This window comes from Leishmania mexicana, chromosome 19 (genome assembly GCF_000234665.1).
Source record: "Leishmania mexicana MHOM/GT/2001/U1103 complete genome, chromosome 19".
Taxonomy (NCBI): Eukaryota; Euglenozoa; class Kinetoplastea; order Trypanosomatida; family Trypanosomatidae; genus Leishmania; species Leishmania mexicana.
In genome coordinates, this window is record NC_018323.1 from 402,411 (window position 1) to 418,643 (window position 16,233).

The 16,233-nt window shown below is 62.1% G+C and overlaps 4 protein-coding genes across 4 annotated transcripts; all 4 read left to right on the forward strand.

Annotated features, from left to right (window-relative positions):
* Positions 1-186: 186 nt before the first annotated feature.
* On the forward strand, positions 187-1,050 carry LMXM_19_1030 (conserved hypothetical protein; the record flags this gene model as incomplete). The annotated part of the gene is made up of 1 exon (XM_003874230.1): positions 187-1,050. The coding sequence occupies one exon, from the start codon at positions 187-189 to the stop codon at positions 1,048-1,050; it is 864 nt and encodes a 287-aa protein (XP_003874279.1).
* Positions 1,051-1,843: 793 nt separating this feature from the next.
* Positions 1,844-3,745, forward strand: LMXM_19_1040 (putative phenylalanyl-tRNA synthetase; the record flags this gene model as incomplete). The annotated part of the gene is made up of 1 exon (XM_003874231.1): positions 1,844-3,745. The coding sequence occupies one exon, from the start codon at positions 1,844-1,846 to the stop codon at positions 3,743-3,745; it is 1,902 nt and encodes a 633-aa protein (XP_003874280.1).
* Positions 3,746-6,330: 2,585 nt separating this feature from the next.
* On the forward strand, positions 6,331-10,368 carry LMXM_19_1050 (hypothetical protein, unknown function; the record flags this gene model as incomplete). The annotated part of the gene is made up of 1 exon (XM_003874232.1): positions 6,331-10,368. One exon carries the CDS (start codon positions 6,331-6,333, stop codon positions 10,366-10,368), a length of 4,038 nt encoding a protein of 1,345 aa, XP_003874281.1.
* A 1,514-nt stretch (positions 10,369-11,882) lies between these two features.
* LMXM_19_1060 (conserved hypothetical protein) lies at positions 11,883-15,611 on the forward strand (the record flags this gene model as incomplete). Its single annotated transcript, XM_003874233.1, has 1 exon — positions 11,883-15,611. The coding sequence occupies one exon, from the start codon at positions 11,883-11,885 to the stop codon at positions 15,609-15,611; it is 3,729 nt and encodes a 1,242-aa protein (XP_003874282.1).
* Between the last annotated feature and the right edge of the window lie 622 nt (positions 15,612-16,233).

A 16,233-nucleotide genomic window follows, 5' to 3' on the forward strand; every position in this document is an offset into this window, starting at 1 on the left:
TTCCTCAGTAGGTACAGGCAGAAGCGTTGACAGCTTCGAGTGATTTGCCTCACAGGGAGTCCCCCTCCCCTTCCCTTCCCCTAAAAAAAAAATAGGGCAGACGACCACCACGACCGGGCATACCAGCACGACCACCGCCACCTCATCTCCTTTTACCCCGCCCCACTCCAGTGCTCCTCGCCAAAGATGTACCGCGCGCACAGCAAGGACATCAACCGGAACAAGAGCTTCCACCCCTTGACGTACCGCAACTTGCACCGCGTCGAGCAGCTCAAGGAGGAGGCCGAGCTCAACAAGCAGAAGGCAGATGAGCGGCAGAAGGAGCTGCAGCGCGATCAGGAAGAGCGTCGTTACGATGAGCTGGTGCTGGCAAACTCGGCGGACTCGCTCAGCGGCGAACTGGCACGCTACCGACAGACGCGCAGCATCTTCGCCGCCGAGTATGAGGCAGACGCCAAAGCAGCCAAGGATGCGCCTGTTGCGTCACCGCACTCGCCACAAGTCAGCAAGCAGGAAGTGCAGCTGAAGATGTCCACCGGCGCGTCGTTCTCCGCAAACAGCTTCCTCAGCAAGTTTAAAAAAGAGGCCTCCTACGGGCCGACGTGTGCGATGGTGAAACCAGAAGTACCCGACAACACTGCCGCTGCTTCTAGCGCAGTCGCCTCCGCGGAGGCAGAGGCGTCCATGAGGAAGCGGCCACGAGAGGATGCGCATAGCAACAGTCCCTCTAGCGCCCACAACAGCAACGGCTGTGGCGAAGGTGCGACGAAGAGGAGAGGTGACGGTGGCGAGAGTGCGCCCGCTACTGGCTTTGTTACCAGCGCGGAAGCGGCACAGCTTCGAAAGGCGCTGAACCTCGCACAGAAGCAGCGGCACGACCCTCTCATGCGAGTAAAGGCGTACCAGAACAGCTGCGTCGCCGCCGCCGCCGCCGCCGCCAGGCAGCTGCACCGTAAGCAAGAGACCCGCGAAGTGGCAAAGCACGACGACGATAAAGACAAGCTGCAGAGTCGCATCCGCGAGCTGTTGGCTCTCAAGAAGAAAAAGTAGAGCCACGAGGCGGAAGGTGTGCGTGATTGCGTGCTCGTCTTCGTGAATCGGAGATGCGAGTCCCCCTGTTGCGTGGTGTGGACCCACCAGACCTCTCCTATGGCATTCGCCTCTCTGAGTGTTGGCTTCTTCCCCCACCCACCCATACACTCACGGCGACGTGCGCGCTGGCAGGACAGCACATCGGCTATGCGCAAAAGGAAAAGACGTATGCTGTTCAACAACAAAACGAAATTGAACGTGAACTACGCAGTGAGCGTGCATGCATCGATGGGCTGTTTCGGCTTCCTCAACAGCGAGGAAGAGCACACCGAGCACGCCGCACCTCCTCAGAGATTTGCCCCGCTCTGTTCTTGGTCGAGGTGTTTGTCTCCGCCTCCTCCTCCTCCCCTCCTCCTCTCTCTTCAACTGCTTATCGTACCCCTGCCCCACCCCTTCTCATCTCCCCGCTGCTGTCTCGGCGCAACGGGGCTATCGAGCCACGGCGGTGGCAACGACGACGACGACACTCGTCGCCGTCGCCGTCTCCTCTCGCTCTCGCCTCCGCAACCTAGAAACGCGCACACAGGCGCACATCAGCTTTATTGTTTGCTGCTGGATCGAAGGCTTCCCCCCCCCGCCTCGCCCCTTTCCGGTGTTTCGATTCAAGCCACCCACCACTCCCTGTACCTTCCGTGCTGACGGCGTCGCTTCCCTTGAGCTCACCATCTCGCATCCACGACCCTCCCTCTACCTGCATCCTTTCCTGTTGAACGGAAGTATTACTAACACACACACACACAGATTCAGGAAGATGCCGACGTTGGCCGTGGCGAAGGACTACATCTGCCGGCTGATTGGCAGGTCCTACACGGACGAGGAGTTTAACGACCTGTGTTTCCAGTTCGGGCTGGAGCTCGATGACATTACGAGTGAGAAGGAAATGTTCATGCGGGAGCAGGGTAAAAGCGCGAAGGCGAACGTGGCTCCGACGGAAGCCCCTGCGCACCTTTCGGAGGAGAAGCTCTATAAAATCGACACCCCAGCAAACCGTCACGACCTTCTCACGGCGGAGGGCATGGCCTGCGCGCTGAAGGTGTTCATGGGGGCAATGCCACTCCCCAACTACCGCGTCCTCAACCGCGCGAACCCGCTCTACCGCATGACCGTGGAGAAAAGCGTGAAGAACGTGCGCGACTACGTTGTGTGCGCTGTCCTTCGCAACATCCGCTTCAACGAGCGCAGCTACAACAGCTTCATCGACTACCAGGAGAAGCTCCACGCCGGGTTGGCCCGCCGCCGCACGCTGGCCTCGGTTGGCACCCACGATCTAGACAAGGTGAACACGATGGACTTTATCTACGCCTGCCGCCCGCGAGAGACCATCCGGTTTGTTCCGCTGCGGCAGACAAGGGAGCTGAACTGCGCAGGCGACGGCCTCGCTCAGTACTACGCCGAGGACCGCCACATTGGCAAGTACGTACCGCTCATCTCCTCCCTTCCGACCTACCCGGTTGTGTACGACGGCACTGGTCAGAACGTGCTCTCGTTGCCGCCAATCATCAACTCGCACTACTCGGCCATCTCCGTGGACACCAGAAACATCTTCATCGAGTGCACAGCCCCAGACCACTACAAGGCGCAGGTGCTGGTGAACCAGCTCGTGTGTGCCTTCTCGGCCTACTGCGAGGATCCCTTCACCGTGGAGGCGGTGCAGGTGAACTATGAGGAGCCGACACCGGACGGGACAACGTCGCTGGTGACGCCAACGATGGAGACGAAGGAAATGACGATGAACATCGCACGCCTCAACTCAATCATCGGCATTAAAATGAAAGATGGTGCTGAGTGCGCGCAGCTGCTCAAGAAGATGATGTACACGATCAAGACAACGACGGAGAGTGAGGTGACGGTGACGGTGCCGCCGATGCGCACGGACGTCATTGGCGTCGCGGACGTGATGGAGGATGTCGCCATCGCGTACGGCTATGACAATATCACCTACGTGGAGTGCAAGACCCATGGCCCTGTGACGCAGACGCCGCTGAGCAAGGTGGCGCAGCTGCTGCGCACTGAGATGGCCTGCGCAGGCTACACGGAGCTGCTGACGTTGTCGCTCTGCTCACGCGCCGATGCGTTCGAGAACCTCGGCCGCGTGGACGACGAGGTCGCGGCGCACATCGCCAATCCGCAGACGATGGAGTTCCAGGTGTGTCGCCCATCGCTGCTGCCCGGTATTCTGAAGACGCTCGCGACGAACAAGTCGAAGCCTCTGCCGCAGCGCTTCTTCGAGTGCGCGGACGTCGTCCTGCTGGATAACGAGCGGAACTTCCCACCGGTGCTAGAGCTGAAGACGGACTACGCGTCCTGCGGTGCCCGCAACCAGAGACACCTCGCCGCCGCGCACTGCAACGGCAGCTCTAGTGGATTTGAGAGCATTCACGGCCTCACCGAACTCGCCCTGCTCAAGCTTGGCGTCCCGTCAAAAGCGGAGATAGCAGAGGACTATGAGGGCGACTTCTACACCCTGGAGAAGGGCGAGGACGGGGCTTTCTTTCCTGGCCGCGCCATGGACATCATTCTTCACCGCGCTGGTCAGGCAGTGCGCATCGGGCACCTCGGCGTCATCCACCCGAACACGCTCAAGGCATACGATATTCCGAACACGTGCTCGTACATGGAGCTCAACATCCAGTTCTTGTGCGTCCCTCTGTAGGGCGGCGCCGTCCGGGTGAGAGAGGAAAGGAAAGGCGGGTGTTTATGCGCGCACGGAGAGTGCATGTGCATGTGCGTGTGTGTGTGTGTGTGTGTGGCAACTTGACCGAGGGGCAGGAGGGAAGTCGGAAACCGAAACGACACGTGGGTGTGCTTCTTTGTGTCCACCCACCACCTCACCCATCTTCCCCCCCCCTCTCTCTGTGTGTCTCCCTAACCCACTCAACGGGTGAGCATCTTGAGCTGGTTAGAGCGGAGAAGGTGGCGCAAAGTGGGGAGTGGGTGAAGGCGTGGGGGAGAGGTGTACTTTGCTTTTCCCATGCTGCACCTCACGCATAGTGAGCTGGCGCTATCCTGGCACCCTCGTTCCTCTCACGACGATCCCGCCACGCACACACGCGCACGCCACCCTCCTCCAAAAAAAAAATAACTCATCTCGATCTTTGATGAGGCTGTGCCGCTTCTGTTGTCTTTCCCGTGTGCTGCGTGCGTGTGTGTCGGAGACGCGCGGGCATACAAGGGGGACGCACAGCGGAGCAGACGAACGACACGGGAAGCGAGTGGCGGCGGGCTAATGGTCTAACTAGTCTCTAAACATATGTTTGTCGTGGTATTGCTGTTGTTTATGGTGCCGCGTGTGCCTCCCATCGCATCTCTCGTCCTTGGGGAGAAGGTGTGTGTGTGTGTATGTGTGGAGGGAGGGGGTGCCAAGCAGCACCCCTATCCCCGCCCCCTGCCAGATGCCAGAGCCGCTTCTGCTGGTGACAAGGGGAAGGGGGGCCAGGTCCCTGCAGCCTAGAGAAGGTCAGCGTAATGCATCGCCACGGATGTCGGCGGTCAGGCCCTGGATGGGTGCTGCGTCGGAGCCACCTGTGACCGTGGGCGCGTGGGTGCCATCCATGTGTGACGGGTGAAGTGCCCGCGTGACTCGAACGCATCTCTCACCCGGGCCCCTTCCACCACCCACTGGTTCGAGGGAGCAGCTGTGCGGCAACCTGCAAGGCTGCAGGCATGGGAAGGGGTCTTTGACCTCGTGCCGCATGGCAGCGGAATGGGCACACGCTGAAAGCGGAAGTGTTGGGTGGGTGGGTGTCTGTCACGTTGTTCCGCGCGCGCTCTCGGTCTTTTCCTCTCTTGCCTTTCGCTTCTGCAGGTGCCATGTGCGAGGGAGGGAGGAAGCAGTGGCTTTGATGCCGCACACATACGTCTGCCTCTATCGTTCATGTAGCCACACCATCACAGCCATGCAAGCGTGCCGATGTCCCCTGTTGCGCTACGTGCTTCACTGGAGCGGCATTGTCCCATTTCGCTTCTCGCGTTGCTTGCGCTGTTCCCCCACCCATCACTCGGCAGAAGGATGTGAAATGGCGTGGAGAGGGAGAGCGATGGCCATAGCGAGAGATACACAACTGCTTTTTGGAGGGGCACTGTAGGTCGAGCTCCTCGGCGTGGAGCAGTTGTGTGCGCGTGTGCGTGCGCGCGTTCGAACGAAGAAGGAAAGAGAATGGCAGGATGGCGGGAGCCAACTGCGCACACCTCCTCCGCGCCTTTGAAAAGACTTGTAGGCGAGTGTGCCCATGGGCCGATAGCTGCGGACGGCGCCGAGTCGCTGCACCCGTACACATACAGGCATGCTCACATTGCTCAGGCCGCACTTGATCGGGGGTGCCCATCGATGCAACATAAAAGGCTGCATCGCCTCCCCCCCCCCTTCCACACACACACACCTGACCCCGCCCTGCTCACTTCCATTGTCTTCCCTTTTACCTTCCCCTGCCTCTCCGCGTAGCCGATCAAAACGAAACGGCGATACGCGCGGCTCCACGAGAGCGTATTCTTGCTGCGGTGCTGCTGCCGGAAGCTGCGGACTGCTTGATTGCCCTTCGAGCTGCGCAACCGCGCGCACGCGCTGCCCCTCCCCCTCCCCCCCCCACCGGGAACGCAGTCGTAGCGCTTGCCTTCTCCACGTCGTCCTCTTTTATCGACTTCACCCAAAGTCACCACCTCACCGCAGGTATAATCCGCTCGCTTCCGCCACAAAAGACTCAGTGCATCCGTGTCTGCTTTGCACGTGTGGCGGACACAGCGAACTCGACATCGAAATTTAGGATAGAAGGCCAACGCCCTCCCATAGACGCCAGCACCTCTGGTGCTGCTAGAGTACACGTGCGCCGGTGTATATACACACGCCGTTCGCTTGCGCATGATTCGTGCTCCCCTGCCTCCATATCTTCTCTTGTTGGTGCTGTTCCTCGCGTGTTGCGTCATCACGCACCCCATAGACGTTACCTGTACGAGTGGTCCCACCCATCCCCGCGCCCCGCCACGGCCGAGAAGCACCCGCACTGAGCGCTGTCGTTGTGCTCTTGCTTCGCCTGTCCCTCATCTTCTTCTTTCACATTCAACTGTCGGAGGAGGGAGGCTGGACTTCTCGCTGTGCTCGCTGTTCTTTGCGAAGCTCACTTGTATCGTTTCCGTGGGTGTCGTGTGTAGGGGGAGGGGGGGGGACTCTGCCTCCGCTGCCGCCTGCGCTGCCCTGCGCTGTTCTACCCCTCTGTGAGGAGGCGGTACCGACAGACAAGCCATATGCTGAGACACACCTTTGTTAGGAGCTCCCGTCTGGGCCCGACGCGGCCGCCGGGTGTGAGGGTGCCTGGCGGGCTGAGTAGAAGCGTACCGCACACGATTGGCTGCGCGAAGCGTGACGACTGCGCTGTTCGACGTGTCAATGTACCTTTCTCGCCGCCCCCCATCGCTGCATCTTGCATTTCGGCGGCGGCGACGGCGGAGAGTGCATTGCGCGCATGGCTGCAGTGCCGTGGCACGGTGTCTGTAGCGCGCACGTGTGCCGTCGCATGTCAGCGCCGCACCATTACCTTCTCCTACTGCGACCGAGTTCCCTGTATCCGCTTCGACATGAGCACCGAGCGGCTGGCCCGCGCCACTGCGCAGCCGACCCTGCCAGCCAACGCAAACATCTTCATGATTGATGTTCGCAAGGGCCAACGCAAGTCAAAGCGGGTGAACCCCAAGTCCACCATGGCCTCCATCATAACTGCCCACCGCGCCGAGGCGCAGAAGGCGAAGGAGGAGCTCGACAAGGACGACGCCTACACCCCGCCGTTAATTTTTCTTTTCAGGACGGACGACACAAAGAAGCAAGCGGCGCGGCGGCAGGAGCAGATGGACGTCCAGCTCGACGCGCTCGGCGCCTTCGGTGAATTCCGAGCGTGTGTGCTCGATGGCATCAAATCCCGCCACTGGACGCGCTACATCGACTCGCCAACTACGCCAGACAGACCCACTCCTGCCAAGGCTGAGAGCGCCTCCTCGAGAGATGCACCGCATACCGCGTCTGTGGCCGCGGCGGTCGCAGCAGCTGTTGACCCCGCGGTCGTGCCCCCCAGTGGTGCTGGTGATGCGCTGGCGAGCCTTTTTCCAAATTCGGGGGGCTTTGCGGGAAGCGAAGGCAAAAGCCGCACTGGTACAGCGGAAGCACCGGTTGCCGCCGTGTCTCCGCGTGCGTCGGCAGCCGGAGCAGCGGAAGGCGCCGCAGGTGCGGCCAAAGAGGCCGACGACGTGGAGGGCGAGGATGAAGAAGTGTGGGAAGAGGTCGAGGTCGACGAGGGTGAGGAGGCCGTCGAAGGGGACGACGGCGGTGGCGGCGGTACAAACAGTGCTGCTGACGACAACGGCGCCGGCGCCTCCCAGTCCTGGGAAACAGCCACTTGCGTAGATCACACGGCGGCGCTCTCCATGCCGGCAAAAGAGGCCCGTCCAACGACGCCGGCGGATGCGAAGATCATTACGGCACCATCGACAGCGAAGAGGAGCGTTAATACAGTTTGGGCCCATGTGAAGAGCCAAACCCCCTCTGGCGGCAGCACGGCCAGCGCTGCAGCCCTGGTGGCTGCTGCAGAGGCCTCGTCGCGAAAGCACGAGAACACGGCCGAAGAGGATGCAGTGGATGTGGCAGATTTGGACGGCGACGACGTTACCGCCGATGCAGCATCGCCGGCGGTGCCAAGTCTGGCTGACCCCATGGACAACGCAGATGGTGTCAGCATCACTGACGCACCACGAAGGAGCGGACCTGAGAGCGACAGCGATGGTCGGCTATTCCTCGCCACAGCTCATGCACCTCCACTAGCGGAACCGGCTCCACTGACGCGCTCAACGGACGCAGAGGCACTGCTCTCTCTGGAAGAGCTGGAAGAGTTCGACATTGACGGTCCTATGAGTGAAACCATTACTGCAGGCGCACCTGCAGAAGCGGCCGTGTCAGCGTTGGCCGATGCCACGCCCGAGGCTTTGAGCACCGCAACAACGAAAGACGCAGAGTCCTCGGCAGCAGAGCATTTCGCGGCTATAAGCGTGTCGGGTGATGACGACATCACTGCACCTGAGGAAGCAGCGGGAGAAGCGTCAGCGAGTAACCATATCAGCGGGCCGGCGGCACTAGACACCGCTGCCGAATCCCTCACGGAGGTGCTGCAGGAAGATGCAGCGGCATGCGTTGCGGCCGGAGCAGCAGACGATGGGCCGACGTTGACCGCATCCGAAGGCGGCAGTGCACACACGGAAGTGGAGGTGAAGGACGCAGAAGAAGAGGCAGTATCGACCACGGCTGCCGAAGACAGCTCGAACGCAGCGGCTTTCAGCGCGGCTGCACCCGCGCCTCCCGTGTCACCGCCGAAGCCGTCTATTTCCATGCCGGTGTACCCAGAAGTAGTATCACGGCTGTATTACGGGGCGACAACGGTGCACCTCTCCGACCGCGCCTTCATTGAGCTGCCTGCCACCGCGAACGTGCTCGTGATCGACCATCTCGATTGGGACGATGCTCACCTGGCGGCGATCGAGGCAGCGCTGGAGCAGGTTGACCCAGTTGCCGGGCACGTGTTGCTCTACCCGGATGCTTACGCGCCGCAGAGCGAGCACGTGATGGGGGACATAAACACTTACCGCCGCTCTCTCCTGCCCTTCATCTTCGTCTTCCGCACCCAGCTCTCCACCGAGGTCGCGATGGCCGTGCAGCGCCGCCTCGCCAACGCCCTGCATGCGCGCCCCACGCTGGACAGCGCCGCGCAGCAATCGTTGGTGGCGGGGCAAAACGATCGCACGTCTGTGTGTGTGCTGAGCGCCGCGGAGAGCGAGAAAGGCGGCGAGAACCCGATGCTGGCACCGCAGCCGCGCAAGGCAACTCCGGCATCACCCCGGCGCGCAGTTGATGCCCCGGTCCGCGAGAGCAGCACCGCCGCGACGGCCGCAGCGTCGCCCTTGCATCGCACACCTCCAGCGGCGACGGAAGGACAGCAGAGGGGTGGTAATGCTGGCGGCGCGACAGACAATGCCGTGCAACTACTGTGGGACCTTCTCAACAGCGTTTCCTTCGATGCCTCCTCCTCGAAAAAGTCGGCGGCGTCGGTAGCAGCGCCGAGCGCGCAAGTGGAGGTTCAGCGAAGCCACCATGGCGACTGCAACGGAAATGGCGGAGCGGCGGCGGAACGGCGGCAGCGAATCCCCGCGCCAGGCGCCTCCTCTGCCCGGGGGAGCGCGGATAAAGCAGAGCCAGTTAACAGCTGCCCTGCAGGAACCACAACTAACATAACGACTAGCACCAGTGACACTCGAGAGACCAGCCATGGGCACATTACCGCGAACACTGTTGTGGACGACGCTACACTCTCACAGCCATCTCGACTTGCATACGCGCCAAGTCTTCTGAACTCGGAAGTCGCCGCCCCGTTCCTCAGCGCGAGCGCGAGAGCTGATGCAGCCGGCGGCGCAGACGCTGCACGCCAGAAGTTTCCTGCGACAACGCTGCTAGCCGAGTCGGCCGACGTACACGGAAGCACCGCCATGATCAAGGGTGGCCTCTTCAACTTTGGTGCCATCACGTTCGGCAGAGACAGCGGGTACTACACCACAGCGGTGCCGCGGCTTCGACGAGCCTCCGGTTCACGATGGGGCATGAACGATGATGACGACGACGTCGACGGGGAGCACAACGCGACAGACGCGGCAGACGGCGCAGCGACAAGCTCAACTCTCGGCAGTGTGAGTGATTTGGGCCTGTACCCCGTAAGTGAGAGCGTGGCTGCCACTCGTGCGGAAGCAGCGCGCATCAGCAGGCAAAACGGCGGCGGCAGTCCGTTTACGGATGAGGAGATCGCCAAGATCGAGGAGGAGATCATCCTCGCGCAGCTTAGGAAGAAGGAGAGGAAGGAGCGGCGCAGCGAGGCGCGCAGGGCGATGCGGGCGAAGGCCAAGGAAGCCAAGTCACAGTTTGCCTGCAAGACCGCATCATCGTCGTCACCTGTGTCGTCCGCGCCCTCCACCCCCAAGGGCTCGCGCCTGTGGAAACAACGGCTTCCGGGCAGTCGAAACGGGTCCGACTCGTCCAAGGAGACCGCCACAGCACGGGAGCAGGAACTTGCCGAGGACAGTCTTCTGGAGGACTTCATCAGTAGCTTGCTTGTCAAGAACAACCGCAGCAAAGGTCCCAAGACGAACAAGGTGAAGGTGTCCGTTTCGTCTGCGCCATCTCGAGGGGTCTTGCGCTCCGCCCGCCGCACGCTAGCAACGCCGACGCCATCGACCCGAAGAGGGGTCAAGCAGTAACACCACGCGTACGCGTCCGTGTTGGCGTGGGCGAGTCTTATCATGCGTTTTACCGGCAGCATCGAGCCATAGAGCAGGAGAGTCTCCGCGGGTGGAGAACGCGGGCTGACCTGTGTGTGTGTGCGCGCGCGTGTGTGTGTCTCCGTTGTTCCTCCTAAGTTCAAACCTGCCAGCACTAAAAAGGGCTGCGAAGGGCATCGCCCGCGCACGGCCTTCATGCCCATGGGTGAAAACTCGGGCTCCTGTGCGAACATCGGTGTGGATGTAGGTGCGATGCGCTCCCGTACCCCCCCCCTCCTCGCTCCCTCCCGAACCTCCGCTCTCGCGCTCCTTCGGTCCCGGAGTGTATCCGTTTCTGCTTACACACGCACACACCTCCCTCTCCTCCCTCCCCCTCTCTCTCGACGGACTGTCGAACGGGCCACTCACTCCGTCCCATGCTTTCTGAAACCCTGCCACTTCACGTGTGCGTCTTCTCTGATGGAAGTCGACGAAACGAAACCGAAGCAGAGAGGAGGAGGAGGACACACAGAGAAGACTTGTACACACACACACACAGACGGACGCTGACTGCTCTTCTCCCCCCTCTCCCCTCTCCCCTCTCCCTATCTCTGCAGCCTCCCCCCCCCATTGTGCATCGCCTCACCACCACCACCAACACGACCACCACCACTACCGCCGCCCGTCTCCCGCAACGCCATCACGCGCACGCGCACGCTTCTTTTGAGCATTCTCTTTTTCGCGTGTACCTGAGGGCGACCGAAGCGCATATCGAAGGGAAGGCAGAGCCGCACAGACGCACACACGCGCGCGCGGGAAGGGAGTGAGAAAGGTGTGCACGGTGCACGGCGGCCGCGCCAAGGGTGTACGCGCCTTTTGTGCTTCTATCGCGAGTCTGTGAGAGCGAGAAAACAAAGAGGCTCTGCTGTGTTTGAAGCACAAAATCGAGGGTGCGGCGGCGCTGGCAGTCTTCGTTGTCGCGCACACCCGCACATCCGCCGCGCCTCTCGTGCCCTCTCCCTCTCTGTCTCCATTCACTCTAATCATAGACACAAATCGGCGCTGTGCGTCGCAGCATTCCGCGTGCACGTCACACGCGCGCACAGCGGCGCATAGACTACAGCAATCATTAGCCATTACCATTACGTCGCTCTCCGTGCGCGTCCGTCCGTCCGTGCGTGTGTGTGTGTGTGTGTGTGTGTGCACGCCTGAGGCGCACCGAGGCCCTTTTTTCCCCACTGCATTCCCTTCTGTCGAGAACAGTATCACCTTCTCTCCCCCTCCCTCTCCCTCGCTCAGGCACGCGCGAGGCGGCGGTCAGCGGCGTCGACCAGCGCCACCCTGTCACTCCGTCGTTTTAGTGCCCATCCCAAGCTTAGAGGAGAGGAGCGGGGCATACCTCATAGAAGCTGTATTCCGTCATCCCCCCCTCCTACTCTCTCTGCCGCGTCGTGCGTCTCTGCGCTGGGGCGAGCGCGGTCTTTGTGTTAACGTACTTCCACCAGGCTTGACTCATGCTTCGTCTTGTCGGTTGCCGCCTAGGCGGCCGTGTGAGGCGACGCTCTTCAAGTGTCATCATTGACGCCGCCGTTAACGCCGTCCTGGCGGAGCTGAGGGCCAAAGCAGCGGATGCGAAAAAGCTGAAGCGGGCCGCTGCATCGAAGGCCCCAGCAGCGGTGAAAGCATCCGCGAAGCGCGCTGGGACACTCGAGCCACCACCGGCGGGCGCCCCACCACCTCCTGCGACTACGGCAGCGCCTGCAAGACCAAAGGCACGAAACGCCAGCAAGAATCTCGTTGACACTATCCTCTCAGGTGTGAACTGCACGCTGCTGAAGCACGTCCTCTCCTCCTCCTCGTCGTCTTCGACGTCGACCGACATCCCTGACGTGGGACGGGTGTTGCGCCTAGACTACACCACCATCGCCAGAAAGCACCAACTGGGGCACCTCGCAGACATCCTGCTGCTCAACCGCATCCACGCCGCCGTCGTCAACGACACACATGAGCGCACAGCCGACGGCAAAAACGATGCCGCAGTTGACACGTCGTCGCCGCTGGTGGTGCTCGTGGAGACAACCCTCCCTCGCGAAGATGCCGAAGTGCAGGAGTTCATCATCCGCAATGCCCTGAGCATGCACCCACTCCCGCCGGAGGTGACAACCGAAGACGGGCAGTCTATCCACACCCCACCCTTGACAGTCCTGGTTCTCGGCGACGAGCAGACAAAACGCGTGCGCACACTGGCGGAGCTGCCGCCCGTGCCGCCTCGCGTGCCAGCGGCAGCCCCCCTCCCCACTGCTCCTTCGACCAACTCCCATGGTGGTGCCCAGGCTGTCAGCGCCGCGCCGGCCTCCGACTGTTCAGCTGCTGCAGGGACGGCTCCGTCGAAAACAGGCGATAACCCCCCTCGATGCAACCCCAGTGGAGCGCCGGAGCAAGGCGTCCCGCAGCGCGAGGGGAACCCAAAAAAGGCGAACAGTTCGACGCCGCCGAAGCCCGACGCGGACAAAACGGCAACGGCGGCGAATGCCGTGTTGCCCTCTACGGCCTCTCCGTCTTCGCCAGTCGCCGCCGCTGCCGCTGCCGCTGCAAAGCCGGTACCCACGTTAGCAGCCACCGCTGGAGTCGGAAGCACCGCACCGCCGGCAAAGATGGCAGCTTCAGAGGTGAACACAAAGCGGGTGGAGCGAGTGGCACGCCGTGTAGCACGCCTCTCTCTCAAGGCGCTCGCCGCTCAGAAGAAGCGTAGACCGGCGACGCCGTCTCAGGCGCGCCTGGTCGCTTCCATTGCGGCCACTGTTTCGGGGAAGCGTGCCGCCGTAGCGCGGCCGCCACGCCTGCTGTCCGTGGACAGCTTGAAGGAAAAGTTGCTGTGGACATCTGAGCCTGGTCGACCGCTGCCCATTCGAATACTAGAGCCGTTGGTCAGCCCGGCTGTGTACGAGGAAATGCGCACTGCTGCCGCGGCGGATGCCTCGGCCTCGTCCTCTACCCCACCGCTCACAATGCACATGGTGGTCTACGGTGTCAGCAAGGAGAGCAGTGCCTCGACGGTGTGGCTTGGTGCCCTGCAAGCTGCCGCCGACCTCACCAGCGCCATGTCAGGCGGTGCTTCACAGCTGCCGGCAGAGGTGGCGGAGCTGGCCGGTCTCAATCCTGCGCGCGTCAGGCGCGTCTCGGAGCGCAAGAGCTCGCAAAAGGCCCGTTTCACGAAGGCAGCAGCGGCCTCCTCGGTCGCCGACGATGGTGTCACTAGCACCGCCACCACGGCGGCGCCAATGTCACCAAAACCGTATGTTTACATACTCATTCATACGCGCCTATCCAGAGAAGACGCCGCTGTCCTACAGCAGGAACTGCAGTACCAACTGGCGCAGCTCAAGGCGACGCCGGCGGGTGCGGAAGTGGCGGGTATGTCAGTGCTAACGGCAGACGACGTGTCCCCGGCACATCTGTCCTATGTGCTGGAGCACTCGATGGTTGAAGGTGGCGGCAACAACGTGAAGATGAGTGCTATGCGCCGCGGCAGCAAGTCCGTGATGGTACCACCCGCGGCGGCGACGCTCTCTGCCGAAGCCGCCGAGGTGAGTAACACCTTTCAAGAGGTGTACCGTATGCTGTCGGATCAGCCGTGGCTTCTGTGCTCCTCATTGCAGTGGGAGACGCCATCCTCCTCTTCTCCGCGACCGCCGCATCCGGACACGCTCGTCAGTGACGCGATCCGTATCGCAGCCCTCACGCAGGTTTTCGTGCAGCGCAAGGAGGCGCTGCTGCGCCAGCACTTTGAGGCGGCGCAGCAGTCGAGTGCAATGAACGCAGACAGCGAGGCCGTCGCCCGGGCAGCGCAGCGCGTTGAGATGAAGACAATGGTGACGGAGGCGGTCGAGGAGGTGTCGGTACGCCATGAGCAGGCAACCGCCCACCTCGTCAAGACGCTGTCCAGCATAGTAGGACAGTGGTCGCTGGAGAAGCTATCGGACACGCTGGAGGCGATCGTGCGAGACGAGGTGAAGCCAATCATGGATGTGCTTGAGGAACGCCTCGCTAGCACGCCGGGGCGCAACGCTGAAGCGGCAAACGTCGAGGCCACACCAATCGCCGCAGCACCGGCACTGATGGCGACGCCTGCATCGATGTCCCCGACTGACAGCGCCGACTTCGCGTCCTCTGTGCTCCTTGAGAGGCAAGACGAGATAAAGGGCACTATGTCGCAGGTCTTGGCGCAGCTACGCGAGCTGAGTGAGCGCACGCCAGCGCTGGCGGCGGCCGCTGCGCAGACTGACAGCTTGGTAGACTCCGCAGTGGCCCACCCGCCAGAGACTGCAGCCGCTCTACCGAAGAGTGAGGAAGAGGTGCGCCTCCTGAGAGACCTTCATGAGCTGCAGGAGCAGCACCATTCGAAGCTCCGTGAGGCACTAGAGAGCCTGCGGAGCGACGTTCGCACCTTTGCAGCCCAAGAGCGCGAGGCGGCCGAGGCGCGGGCGACGGCCCCTGTGGCAGCGTACGCGACCACCCTCTCGCGAGAGTCGCTGGATAGCGCCGTCGCCGACACTGTGCACGAGATTACGCACGCAATCCGGCAAGACATTCATGCGAGCGTTGTGAAGCAGCTGGACGCCTACTGCGACGTCTATCGAAGCACCCAAAGTAGCTCACGCGAGGAGCGGCGTGGCGAGGAGCCGTCGACGCCGGTGCTGCCGGTTACGTCGTTCGAGTTGGAGGAGATGCTGACCCGTGTCGTTGACCACACCGTGCGGACGTCGACGGGCAAGATAGAGAGCCACGTGCGGGCAGCCATGGAAAAAGTTTACCGAAACGAGCGGGCAACCGATCCCGCCTCCTTGACTGCGGCTGCGTCCACGACCAGTGCGGCAGAATCGGACGAAGCGCTGAAGACTGCGCTCGAGGGCCTGTGGACCCAGGTGCGCGCGGAGGCGGCGGAGGAAGAGGCAGTGAAGGTGTCGCAGCACAATCGCCAGCTTCTGCGCCTCTTCCGTCGCCAGCAGCACCTGCAGAGGAGCGCGCCTGGCCGTCAGCCAGCGGCTGCACCGGCGTCGGCCTCATTGCCAGCGTCCCCCTTGTCATATGTGGCGCTCGAGGAGGCCATGCGCGTGGTCATGCACCCGTACATGGCGCAGATGCAGGCCACCGTAGCCGCAGCAGCAGCCGCAGCCGGCCCTCCTCGCACCTCTCTGGAGACGTCGTCATCGATTGCATCGGCTGGCGATGGTGCCAAGTAGGACGGTGTGGCGCGTCCCACAGGCCGGAAGTAACGAAGAGGAGGCGGAGGAGGGGGAGGCGAGGAGGATGCCGTAGCCTTCGCAGTGCTGCTGCACATAGAAAGGCATAAAGGGTATAGAGAAGCGCGTGCGCGCATTCGATTGATTCGCGCTGCTGTAGAGAGCAGGACATGAGGGAGCACAGGAGAGGGCTCTCTTGTGGCGTGAAGGTTGTCCAGCTCCGTGTGTGGCTGTGGGGTGTGTGGTGGTCGGTGGAGTCGAGAAAAGAGCAGCAAAGGACTAGCGAAGAAGGGGCGGTAGGACAACGCATACACACGCGCGGTGGCAGAGGATGCTGGCGTTCGCTTTTCAGTTCGTCGCCTCCACGCGTCTGGGTCTGTGGGCGCGGGCACTTGTTGGCGTAAATTCCTTTCATGCTGTCGGCGCCCTCCATTGCCGCCGTCCATTGTCGCCCCGGTGCGTGTTTAGCTCCAGAAGACATACGCTTCTTCTTCCTCGCTCCGTCGCGGTTGCTGCCCACCCCACCCACACCCCTGCCAACCGTCACGGACGCACACCCCTGCATGCACATCCTTCTGGAGAGCGTCTGTTGTTCCCCTCCCCCTCCCTCCTCCATGGCAGT